General features: G+C 44.8%; 1 protein-coding gene and 1 long non-coding RNA gene across 8 annotated transcripts in view; one reads left to right on the forward strand and one right to left on the reverse strand.

The window, feature by feature from the left end:
- The first annotated feature begins 49 nt into the window (after positions 1 to 49).
- Positions 50 to 2107, forward strand: LOC115138693 (uncharacterized). Its single transcript, XR_003864984.2, has 2 exons — positions 50 to 408; positions 594 to 2107. It is a non-coding gene; the product is annotated as an uncharacterized LOC115138693 (long non-coding RNA).
- A 503-nt stretch (positions 2108 to 2610) lies between these two features.
- LOC115138689 (E3 ubiquitin-protein ligase HECTD1-like) overlaps positions 2611 to 13056 on the reverse strand; it is a 42685-nt gene continuing 32239 nt past the window's right edge. For 3 of the 7 annotated variants that reach the window (XM_029675809.2, XM_029675811.2, XM_029675808.2), the window contains exons 26-41: positions 10959 to 11180; positions 10541 to 10719; positions 10107 to 10263; positions 9726 to 9948; positions 9545 to 9599; positions 8668 to 8850; positions 8063 to 8279; positions 7698 to 7902; positions 7300 to 7501; positions 6856 to 6993; positions 6071 to 6702; positions 5744 to 5822; positions 5557 to 5650; positions 5291 to 5441; positions 4837 to 4981; positions 2611 to 3651 (exon numbers count right to left, since the gene is read on the reverse strand). In XM_029675809.2, coding sequence (XP_029531669.2) covers positions 3514 to 3651; positions 4837 to 4981; positions 5291 to 5441; positions 5557 to 5650; positions 5744 to 5822; positions 6071 to 6702; positions 6856 to 6993; positions 7300 to 7501; positions 7698 to 7902; positions 8063 to 8279; positions 8668 to 8850; positions 9545 to 9599; positions 9726 to 9948; positions 10107 to 10263; positions 10541 to 10719; positions 10959 to 11180 — 3020 coding nt within the window. In that variant the 3' untranslated portion in view covers positions 2611 to 3513. The remainder of the gene's footprint in view (positions 3652 to 4836; positions 4982 to 5290; positions 5442 to 5556; positions 5651 to 5743; positions 5823 to 6070; positions 6703 to 6855; positions 6994 to 7299; positions 7502 to 7697; positions 7903 to 8062; positions 8280 to 8667; positions 8851 to 9544; positions 9600 to 9725; positions 9949 to 10106; positions 10264 to 10540; positions 10720 to 10958; positions 11181 to 13056) is intronic. The other 4 variants (XM_029675810.2, XM_029675813.2, XM_065025782.1 and 1 more) reach the window with 4 other exon arrangements.

A 13056-nucleotide genomic window follows, 5' to 3' on the forward strand; every position in this document is an offset into this window, starting at 1 on the left:
TAGTCCGATCCTTGGATATGAGAGTCTATTCTACTTACTGCGGGGGTGAGGAAGAATTGGCCCGCACTGCATGATGGGACATGCTCACCTTTTTATTTTTTCCTGTCATCCAAAGCAGCTCAATGATCCAAATACAGGAGCATGGGCATGTGTGCCGTTAGCACAGTTACACCACAGACAAATCATGTGAACCAGGGAAATAATATAAACATTATTAGAAAAATATATCTTAATACAAAACAAACAATCAGGTGTTTGCATGGCAGGCCTGGGACTCTCAGGGAGCCTTCTTTCCAGCACCATGGACCTTTCTCTGCTCATTGTTGAGTGTTCCTGAGTATATTGTTTATGTGTATCTTGTCAGACTCGTCAAGATCTGACTTGCATCTGAAACGTTGTTGGTTTAGGGTGAGTAGCCAAATAGTATTCAAGCTTGACTGAATGCATTCAAAGCTTGGCCATAGTCGTCCTGACTTTGCTGAATTGGATATAACTGTCTGGTTACAGATGCATTAACACAAAAGGGTATTACATAAAGACTTTATGCATGATTTGCTATGACACCATTTATATTATTATTTCCTTTTTTGCAGATACACTGGACTAGGAGGTCACCAGGATCAAGTTTCTCCTGATGGTGAACAAGCAGGGCCAGACCTGCCTGTCTAAGTACTATGAGCGGGTGGACACGGGAAAGAGGCCTTCTCTGGAGGCTGATGTTGTCAATGGATGCCTGTCACACTAAAAAGAAGAGGTCTCTATTTCAATTGTTATTTTTACTCTATTAGAAATCTTAATCAATCAAATGCATTTTGTAGAGACCTTTTTACATCAGAAGTTGTCACAAAATGCTTTACAGATACCCAACCTTAAACCCCCAAAAGCAAGCAAGCAATGTGAAGGCAGAAGCACAGTGGCTTGGAAAAACTAGTTTTTTGTTGTTTACATTCAGGGGTAGGACACAACAGTGAGAAGATGTACATAACTGGTGACAGGGGCATGGACGAGACAATACAGAACAGAAAGAAATCCAGTTCAATAACCTACATCCATCCCTTTAATTTATCATTTTGGTTATGCCATTCTTCCTGCTGAGTTAGTTTGCCACTGCCAGTCCACATGCATTTTATACAGGTGACACAAAACTCATTCTGCTATTCAAACATCCAAGTAACTATTATGTTCTATCTAGTGCTCTTTTATGGACTTCAAACTAGTATATAGACAGTATGCTGCTCTCTTCATAGTTGTTGGTATCAGTGACACTGAGGTGAGAGTTAATAATTTTACTGTCATGTGTAAAAAATAGTGTTATTAGATTAAGGTTGAGATTTTATTGAGAGTATTCATGATTCATGGTGTAGGATGTCTTTCTTTCCCACAGAATGAACTGTCAGACAACTTTGTTGAGGTTCTTGACAAGTACTTTGGTCATGTGGTGAGTTCAGAGTCTCTTTTTGTTCACTACTTCAGCACATTCTGGCTGTATGCTAGATTTACTGCATGTCAACTATCCAACCACCTGTGCATAGCTCAGCATCTCAAAGGTCAGCTTTTTCTGGGACAAAAACACATTACTCTAAACGGAGCATTCCCCATTAGAGAAGCCAATACTATACATTTAAGTTGTTTTCCATTGGCAGATGTATCATTGGTTTGCTTAATGTATCTCTATTTTGCCTTTTGTATTGATGTGAATATTCTTGTAATTACAGGGCTCATCCGCAAAAGAGTCCTTTGTCTCAGCATGACTCCCTGTTAAATTAAAGGTTAAATAACTACAATAAAAATAACCATGTAACTGCTTTGTTTTTCTCTCCTAACAAGAGTGAATTGGATGTATCCTTTACAAATGATAAGTTTTGTTATTAACCAGTTTGAGGAAATTCATTGAAACAGATGCTGGGGTTGTCTGCGTGTCCACCCCTCACATTAGGGGCTAGTCACGTGGCTAGCCGACTGTGCCATTCCAGGTCTGGCATTTAATGCGGCACTGCACAGACTGGTGTCTGTGCAGACTGAAATTCCATGACTGAAACTTAAGTTAATTCATCCTTTTACAGAAAGACAATCATTTTGTACATGTATTAAACTGAGTTTGACATTTTCAATGTTTAATTGTTTTTCAAAGAATCCATGACTGAAATAATGTCACAGTAAACTTTGATCCCTCTAAGAGTAGCCAGGGTTAACAATAACATTTTTCTTACTAATGGAAAGGGCTCATTTGGGGGGGGTTAAATGCCCTACTTTACACTGATTAGGGAATTACATGTGTATTCATGTATTCAATGTTAGTAGAGACCAACAAGAACCGCACCCTGGCACCTCTACTAGCTCTGGACCAGATGTCTGAGGCTCATTGAGCAGTTGTTTGAACACGAAGACTGTCGGCCTTTGAAAAAGGGGACACATTAAATCATTTGGATGGCATGGACTTCATACTTGAATTTATCAACAACCCATTGTTGTTAATATAGAATAGGGAGGTTTTAGACATCTGTAGTAATAGATTGACTAAGGTATCACACAAACCCTGTTTTGAATTTGGTTCTTGAATGTGCCTGGAATATGTAATTCAGGTCTTTTATTAAGAAAATAAACAAGACGTTTCATACTTTGCAAACATTTTAATTTTTTGGAGCATACACATTTGAAAATATCTGTTTACTTCAAATTGCAACTGGAGTTAAATAAATGTTTATAATATACAAAGAAAATACAAGGGAAAGCATAGCTTGCTTTTTTCTTTTTAAATGTGCCTTGCACACAGAACCAGTGTTTTTGTCTCTATAGCTTTATTGTAAAATTACACAAGAAATGCACTCAGGGACTTTGATCCTTATAGCAGGATAACAAACAATCAAAACATACATAACGAAAGAAAAATGAAGAGCAAAAATAATAAGCATGTGCATCATGATTGTATGCCGTAAGATTAAGTAAAAGGAGGGAAAAATGTAATCCTAATATTCAAACAATGCAGGCACTAGTAAAACTTAACCTGGTAAAGAAATGCCCAAACACACTACAGTTAGCGCTACAGAAGCAGATGCCCTTCTTCCCTCAGGTCACGCAGGGAAAGGAAGGGGGTTGACAGCCGGGTGGTGGAGAGATGGTGGCAATCTAAAAACCCTAAAATCTACAGAGAATGTACAGATGCTCACAGCCAGAGTATGAGAGAGAGTAAACACTGTAGACCATGAGGAAACTGTCTTCTAGTCGCTCAAGTCCTTCAAGCAGCAGTGTGCCCTGGGGAGGGAGGGAGCTGTAGTGGGTGGAGCGGAGGAAGGTGGGGGTGCCCCGGACCTTATCTGTATCAGTAGCTAGTTGAGCCAACATGGGACTGTTAGAGTTCACAGGGGGAAAGGACAGAACAGGAGACATTTAAGGGAGGGTGGTTGGTGGGTTCGGGAGGAGGGGGGGAGAGAGATCTATTTTTCTGCAACAAAACACAATAGGCTTCACCAGCAGGGGGGGTTTGTCAGTCAGAATGGGGCAGACAGGGCATGCTCAGTTGAGGTGGAAGCCCTTCTCCATGGTGGCAGCTAGGAGACGCTCTCTCATGATGTCTTCAGAGGAATACTCTGGCAGCTTCAGATAGTGTACACAAGTGTTAACAGAGGGATAGCTGGAGTCTGCCGCGTCCACCTATGGAAAGGAACAATTAGTTTAATTGCATTGCAGTCACCTTGCGGTAAACTATACACTGAACAAAACACGCAACAATTTCAAAGATTTTAGTTACAGTTCAAATAAGGAAATCAGTCAATTGAATAAATTCATTGGATCCTAATCTACGGATTTCACATGACTGGACCTCAGGATCTCATCACAGTATCTCTGTGCATTCAAATTGCCATTGATAAAATGCAATTGTGTTCGTTGTCCGTAGCTTAAACCTGCCCACACCGCAACCATGGGGCACTGTTCACAACGTTGACATGAACAAACCGCTCGCCCACACGCCGCCATACACGTGGTTTCTGGTCATGAGGTAGGTTGGACGTACAGCCAAATTCTCTAAAATTACGTTGGAGACGGCTTGTGGTAAAGAAATTAACAGAAATCTCTGGCAACAGCTCTGGTGGACATTCCTGCAGTCAGCATGCCAATTGACACTCCCTCAACTTTTTAGGGGCCTTTTATTGTCCCCAGCACAAGGTACACCTGTATAATGATCATGCTGTTTAATCAGCTTCTTGATAGGCCAATCCTGTCAGGTTAATGGATTATCTTGGCAAAGTAGAAATGCTCACTAACAGGGATGTAAACAAATGTGCAAATGTTTATTTCAGCCCATGAAATATGGGAACAACACTTTAGGGAAGGGAAAGGGGATAACTAGTCAGTTGTACAACTGAATGCCTTAAACTGAAATGTGTCTAACGCATTTAACCCAACCCCTCTGAATCAGAGAGTTGCAGGGGGCTGCCTTAATCGACATCCACGTCTTCGGTGCCCGGGAAAAGTGGGTTAACTGCCTTGCTCATGGGCAGAACGGCAGATTTTTACCCTGTCAGCTCGGGGATTCGATCCAGCAGCCTTTCGGTTACTGGCCCAACACTCTGACCACTACTTTGAACCCTGTCTATAATCCCAGAGGTCTGGAGTGGCAGATATTAGTGATGGAGGGGTAGTGTCATTCTTGGATGATAGTACAATATTATGTTTTAAAGCTAAATAGAATACATTTAATATCAAACATTCCCCAAATTCCTACTGTCAGCATTTCTGAAACATGTCAACATCATTAGGATGGCTTACTGTACTGCAAGGTTGACATAGTTTCCTAAACTCAGTAGTGACTTGCATCATAAAGAGCCCTTTCCTTACCTTTCGAACGATGGTGAGGCGTGGGTGCAGGTTTGCCAGACCACCAGGGGGCAGAGTGGAGCATCCTGTGGTGAACTGGAGGAAGGCTTTCCTCTCGTCAGACGACATTCCACAAAGCACGCGCACAAAACGCAGGAACCCAGGACTGTGGAGAGGACAAGGGAACTGATGAAACCGTTAAAAGGACTCTCCAGAGAAATATGAAAACAACCAGCTGTTAGATAGCGCCAGTTTATGAACTGGTACTTTAGTACACGCCTCATGTTCCTCCAGAAACAAAGGTCATTAAGTAAGTAAGTCATGTTCTGGTTATGTCAGTGACCTTGCCATTTGAGTCCCTTCTAAAACATGACTAACAGTCAATACAAGGAGATCTAACGACAAATAAATTATTTCCAAGTTGGCCAAATGAAGTTCTATTCTACAAGCTGCAGTAGATGGAGGGTCATCATACCTGTCCCTAGTGTAGCCCAGCTTGGGCTCTGTGTAGTTCATGACATCCTCAGATGTCCAGGATGGAGACTGGTTTCCACACAGAATCATCTGCACCTCCTTGTGACTGAAGGAGCTCAGCTTCTCCATGGGGAACACTCGGTTAAAGCCCTCTGAGAAAGGAACCGTTCATTTCATTACATCCAAAGTGTAGTGTAGGAAAATAAACTCATTTGTGATAACTAATGCTAAAGAGATACAATCTGCGAGACATATTAATAGGCATACCTCTGAATGCCTCCATTTGTTTCTGGATGCCAGTGTGCATGCAGAAGTCAAACATGAGCTCCACGTACTCCTCAGCATTATCCATGGTCACCATCTGGATGGATAAACAGAGGGAAACAGGACAGTTTCAGACAACTCATCTAACTAATACAACTCAGGTCAGAGCCAACAGTGGTGCTCTACCTACCTCGTCATCCGCATTGGGCTTCAGATCCACTGCTGAGAACCCATGCACTTTGGATGAGGGGCAAAACTGGAAATTCAATCTGAGAGAAAAGGGACTCAAAATTAACCATGTTGAATGATGACATAATTTTACAGCTGTCAAGATCAAATACAATATCAGCATCATGGGAAACTGACAAAAGAAAAGTGAACAAATTCAAAAGCGATTAATCATTGCCTACAAAACAATGTAATTAGCAAAAATGTCATTCCAGTTCAGGATATTATCCACTGAATGCCTGACTAATTTAAGAAGCTCAGTAGGAGTGGTGGTAGTAGCTGTGCTCACCCCAGGTCCTCTACACTAAGTGGGGGTCCGGAGCCCAAGGGGTTCTTCAGCATGAGGTCCTGCAGCCTAGTGTTCTTTTCATCCTCAGACTGACTGTTGTTGCCCAAGATCAGCCTCCTCTTCACCGCCAGCTCCTTCATCTCTTTCAGGAACTTGGCCCGGTGGGAGTTGACCCGCTCAAAGTCCTCCCAGGTCAGGATGCCGTGGTACCAGGCCGGGGGCTTGGGTTTAGGGGGGTCCAGGATGAACTCGGACTTGGAGTCCTCGTCAAAGCTGCCGACAGAATAGGTGTCCAGGCTCTCCTCGGTAGACGCCTCTGACTGGATCTCTGAGAAGTGGTGGTACTGCTCGGTGGGATCGAGGAGGAGAGGGCCTCCACGGGAGGCGTACAGCAGCTTGGACATGTTGCTCTTGATGTCACCCATACAGAGCAACTTGAAGAAGGGTCGTGAGATGGGAAGGTCCACCAGGCGGTTGTCCTGAATGCACTTGGCCAGGAAGACCCCCAAGAAGAGGAAGAGTTTGCTGAGGCGCTCCAGCTCGTCACTGTCCTGGGGGAATGGGGCTGGGAACAGGCCGCAGGAGCGCTGGACATAGTAGCCTGGAGGTTTCAGACCCCCACCCAGATCCACCTGATAGTACACAACACACAATCAATAAGAAGCAGGACATTTTCATTGACATGACCTTAACCCCAAAATATTAATTAAAGGTGACACTGACATGGTTCAAATATTACCGTTTAGATCTACGTTTTAATAATGTGACAGTGAAGCAGCACTTACCTGGCGAGACTCATCGTCTGGGAAGTCATCATCACAGAGCCATATACCCAGGGATGCCCTCTGGAACTCAGCTGCCACCAGAGCATAGAACTCCAGGGTGGGACCCAGGCCTGTACCCTCCTCCCCCTGGAATTCAACCTGGGGAGAGAGAGACTGGTCATTCGCTACGACCTCTCATAACCAGTCACTATGACCTCTCGTGGCCATGCCATTCAAAGAAATAGGGGAAGACATTACCAAGTTGGAAAAAACAGTAAGATTACAAAATGTATGCCTATGAATTGGATGAATGAGTACATATTTCACACCATTTAGCATGACATGGACCACTTATTCACAGGTACCATTGATAATCAATAATCCCTTCACACAGACTCTCCAATGAGCATGCATGTTAGTCCAGGAGTACAATTAATCTGATTTAAATCAGGCGTGATGTTTTACTTCCAAAACAGATTTCCTGTCAGCGTGGATCTGCATGACGCGCTCAGCCCACTCCATCATCTGGTCTCCGCGGGGGACCTTGACTCTCTCATGTTTGAGCCGGCCCACCCTGAACTCCCCAGGGTCGTCTCTCCGCACCGTGGTGGAGGGCCGCGAGCGCTCCACGGTCGCCTCCCGCCGGTTCTGCAGCCACACCACCGCCCTGAGGTACACCGACAATACAGTACGAAGTCAATGAAATCAACAGCAATAATTGGCCCTGTAATATGCGAGAGCTGTATTAGTTTGTTATTCAATGCTATATAAACAAAGACATGAAATGGGTGTGGATGTGAGAAGACGTTGCACCAGTTTCAGGAGTACACACCCCTTTTGTTTAAACGTCAAGCAGCACTAACCTGGAGGCTCCAAACGCAGTGCAGGTGAAGTAGAGCTGCCGGGTCTCGAACGGGATGAGGAAAGGACACTTGCTGGTAAGCTGCTCACACCATTCTGGGAGGGCCCCGCTGGCTAGGGCCAGAGGCTCCTCAATCTGCTGGAGAATCTTCGTTGTGACTTTCTTGCTGGTGAATTCCTCGGGCGATGCATTGAATTGGAGGTCCTCTACATATGGTAAAAAACAGTTGATCAACGTGTGTTATTAAGAACACCAACAAGTAACATTTTCACTGCAAGAGGATAATAAAATAAGGTAGCATATTATCTTCAGGTGATATGAGATGGGGAGGGGGGGTCTGAGGTGGTATTAGGTGTGTATCTGTACCTTCCTGGAAGGTGCGTGTGTGGGCGTGGGGGTCTCCTCCGATGATGAAGAGGATGCGGAGCAGCTGGAGCACATCCTCCACACCGCAGGCGCTCTGGCTGGAGCCAGCCTTGGCCTGGGCCTGCTCACTAGCCACACTCAGGATGTCACAGGTCTGCATGGCACCCAGAGACCCAGGGCTCAGGCCCCCCGACCTGCACCCATGCTCACAGAAGTCCTGCAAGCAATCATATGGACCGTGGTTTAAACCTGGTTTCCTCAGCTACCCGACTCTACAAACTCTCTGATTAACAGCGAAGACAGTAGCATAAAACTGGACATGGCTATTTTGCTGCACATACATCCAGTTATTGCATTCTCACAATAATTATGTTCGTACAGCAAAATAATGAAAGGGAACAGATTCACTATGTAAATCATGGTAATGCATAATTTACAGAACAGCCACAAGCCATTTGGATAAAGTTAAGAGAAGAGCAAAAACTGTCTAACAAGTGGCTAGACAAATGACAGTCAAGCAAGAAGGAAAACAATATATCAAAACAGAGAAGGGAAAATAAATAGATACATAGACAGATAAGCAACATCTTGATGCCGGTCTATACCTTGTATGCAGCTATGAGCTGAGAACAATTTCTGTTTTTCCTAATACTTTTATTAGTGCCGGTTAATTTCCAGTGGCGCAGGAAAGAGGAGTCTGCATTCTTCTGCATGTAGGTTATCAAGTCATTCTTTGGTAATTCATCAGTGCCAAGGTATTGCTCCACATGCTCTACAGACCAGCAACCCTACAACAGGAAGAACCAAATGTTGGTCTTTCCTGATTGTAAAGTCTCAAGGAAAATAGACATGCATTACAGTAGGTTGGTTTAACCACTAAAAAGAGACCCGTGCAGTTACTCTAGTTACATTATAACTAATAGGGTTTTAAGTCACAGTATCCTTGCTGCTTTAAATGTTAGTGAGATAGGTCTGTCTTAGTCTCGAAAACCCGACCCTAGGCAACAATGACTAGGGTCTGGTTTCAATAACAGACTTTTTTGGCAACTTTGATAAGAAAAAAAAAATGTCCTTGTTCCGGAGTGGATCCTCTTCAGATAGACAACTCTCCCAACAAATCACGATGCAGACATTCCAGAATGTTGCAATTCAAAACCAAAGTTCAGGCAAAATCTTTGCAGTGGTTTATTGAAGATAGCCACTTGCGAAATGCACTCACTAAAAATAACCTCAGTGATCTCAATCTTGCCAGTTACTGTTTAGTATTTTATTCAAGCGGATAAGGTAGTGATGTGGGCAGGGACGCAGTTCCTCTACGCCATAAAGAGTCACTGTTGCCTAGGTCGGGTTTTCGAGACTAGGTCTGTTTAATTCTCCAGGAGAAGCATTTCGCTACACATTGAAAACAGCCACAAAAAATTCACAGCAAAGATTTAAAAAAATGGGCAGGAGACAGGGGGAGGTGTGAAACTTGTTAATTACCATTTTTCTGCTTTCCTTCTCTTTGTCCGAATCCTTCAATTCTCTGTACATTATCCTGCAAAACAAAGATCTGCTATTAATTCCAGCTACTTTCAGTTTAAGTTTCATCATAGTGTCAAGTTAGAATCCTGAGGAAAAACTAAACACCCAAACAAACTAGCATCCTGCCTGGCAGACTTACGTGTATGTGGGCTCCCAGATCCGGCGTAGTTTATCTGATTTGATACTCCCGTTGCAGGAGACCTGTAGAAGCTTCTGGACATAGTAAAAGATAGTACCCTTGTAGTTGGAGAGGGGTAGTTCAACTTCTCTTGTGGTTCCAAGCCCTGCCACTTTGAGGATGAGGGCGAGGTGGGGGGAGGGGGCACACTCAACCTCTTCCTGGACTTCAGAGCGAGGTGTACCTGCAAGGACAAGGAAAAACATGAGGAAAGAGCTCACCACTATGCCCTAGGGTGCAATTGAAGTAGGTGTGAAATACTTGCCATTTGTCTAGTAATCATGTACAATCCAAGTCCATCCACAGATGGATATTGAACTGAACTGTGTCGTGTTTGTGTACCTGGGGGAGGGATCTCCAGGTCAGTGGTCTGCTGGACATTGGTCCGGCCTGGCCTGGGGTCAAACGCCGGGACTAAAGCAGAGAACTGCCTTTTGAGGACAAAGTCATCGTCCCAGGTTCTCCGCCGACCCCCTTTGGTTTCATACTCTTCCTCTTCCTGATAAAACAGGACATGAACAGCCCTTAGTTCTCTGGGAGTGGCAGGCAAGGTATTACACACAACACAAACATGCAACACAGATCAACGTTTACAGGAGAAACAAAACTTTCATAAAAACAAGGTCACATACATTTAGTTACACACTTCACATTCGAAATTGACAAGAACTTAAACTGAAATAGGGAGGTTTTCAGGCAATTATTTTTTTTACGAGGGTGCAAGCATGCAATCGACAAGTACACTTTATATGAATAGAAACTGCAACATATTTTACCCTATTAAAATGAATGTGGAAACCAAGGTTTACCCTGGACCGTACCAAAACTTCCTCATACTCTTGGTCTTCCTGATTGTCATCCTCGTTCTCATCATCATCATCATCAGGCTCAGGCAGATCCTCCTCATCATCTAACTCAGCCAATAGCGTGTTAGCACGACAGCTGTCCAGGAAGTCTGCAGGGAGAGGTGGTGAGATCTCACTAGAAACAACTTTGAGCATAATGCACTTCATATAGAGTCAGAAAGCACTAGCCAAATATACGAGGACACTGATGAGTCAAGAAGTGTGAAATGACAAGATGGAAGTTAGGCAGTAGAAACACGTATGTGTTAAATGAAGAAGCAGAGGAGTAGTGGAGGAGGATAGGAGAGATGTATAATATAGGAATAATAGTAAGTCTAGTATAGCCTACCATAAAGGGAAAACTCAGCATCCTGACCAGTGTCACTCTCACTAGACGTAGAGGTCAGGCTGGTCGTCAGAGTGTTACTGAGCAACTGGCCAACCGACAAACCTGTGGTTGCCGTGGCTACATTATTGCTGCTGGTTACTATGGATGTGGACATTGTAACAGTTGAGGTGGTACCAGTGGTGGTGAGGTTAGGAAAGCTCTGTGCACCCATGAGAGGAGAAGCTGCAAACAAAAACCCAAAATGCGATTAGTTCCCAAACAGAAAAAGAAGCCGGTATTATTTTGACTGGTTCCAGTTCAAACTGAATGCTGGTTGCTCTTCTACCACTACACAGGCTGGTTGCTCTTCTACCACTACACAGGCTGGTTGCTCTTCTACCACTACACATGCTGGTTTCTCTTCTACCACTACACAGGCTGGTTGCTCTTCTACCACTACACAGGCTGGTTGCTCTTCTATCACTACACATGCTGGTTTCTCTTCTACCACTACACAGGCTGGTTGCTCTTCTACCACTACACAGGCTGGTTGCTCTTCTACCACTACACAGGCTGGTTGCTCTTCTACCACTACACAGGCTGGTTGCTCTTCTACCACTACACATGCTGGCTGCTCTTCTACCACTACACAGGCTGGCTGCTCTTCTACCACTACACAGGCTGGTTGCTCTTCTACCACTACACAGGCTGGTTGCTCTTCTACCACTACACAGGCTGGTTGCTCTTCTACCACTACACAGGCTGGTTGCTCTTCTACCACTACACATGATGGTTGCTCTTCTACCACTACACATGCTGGTTGCTCTTCTCCCCTACACATGCTGGTTGCTCTTCTACCACTACACATGCTGGCTGCTCTTCTACCACTACACAGGCTGGTTGCTCTTCTACCACTACACATGCTGGTTGCTCTTCTACCACTACACATGCTGGTTGCTCTTCTACCACTACACAGGCTGGTTGATTTTCTACCACTACACAGGCTGGTTGATCTTCTACCACTACACAGGCTGGCTGCTCTTCTACCACTACACAGGCTGGTTGATCTTCTACCACTACACATGCTGGCTGCTCTTCTACCACTACACAGGCTGGTTGCTCTTCTACCACTACACAGGCTGGTTGCTCTTCTACCACTACACAGGCTGGTTGCTCTTCTACCACTACACAGGCTGGTTGCTCTTCTCCCCTACACATGCTGGTTGATCTTCTACCACTACACAGGCTGGTTGCTCTTCTACCACTACACAGGCTGGTTGCTCTTCTCCCCTACACATGCTGGTTGATCTTCTACCACTACACAGGCTGGTTGCTCTTCTTCCCCTACACAGGCTGGTTGATCTTCTACCACTACACAGGCTGGTTGCTCTTCTCCCCTACACATGCTGGTTGATCTTCTACCACTACACAGGCTGGTTGCTCTTCTACCACTACACAGGCTGGTTGCTCTTCTACCACTACACATGCTGGCTGCTCTTCTACCACTACACAGGCTGGTTGCTCTTCTCCCCTACACATGCTGGTTGATCTTCTACCACTACACAGGCTGGTTGATCTTCTACCACTACACAGGCTGGTTGATCTTCTACCACTACACAGGCTGGTTGCTCTTCTACCACTACACAGGCTGGTTGCTCTTCTACCACTACACAGGCTGGTTGCTCTTCTACCACTACACAGGCTGGTTGCTCTTCTACCACTACACAGGCTGGTTGCTCTTCTACCACTACACAGGCTGGTTGATCTTCTACCACTACACATGCTGGCTGCTCTTCTACCACTACACAGGCTGGTTGCTCTTCTACCACTACACAGGCTGGTTGCTCTTCTACCACTACACAAGCTGGTTGCTCTTCTACCACTACACAAGCTGGTTGCTCTTCTCCCCTACACATGCTGGTTGATCTTCTACCACTACACAGGCTGGTTGATCTTCTACCACTACACAGGCTGGTTGCTCTTCTACCACTACACAGGCTGGTTGATCTTCTACCACTACACAGGCTGGTTGCTCTTCTACCACTACACAGGCTGGTTGATCTTCTACCACTACACAGGCTGGTTGCTCTTCTACCACTACACAGGCTGGTTGATCTTC

The sequence above is a fragment of the Oncorhynchus nerka genome, linkage group LG12 (genome assembly GCF_034236695.1).
Source record: "Oncorhynchus nerka isolate Pitt River linkage group LG12, Oner_Uvic_2.0, whole genome shotgun sequence".
Lineage (NCBI taxonomy): Eukaryota > Metazoa > Chordata > Actinopteri > Salmoniformes > Salmonidae > Oncorhynchus > Oncorhynchus nerka.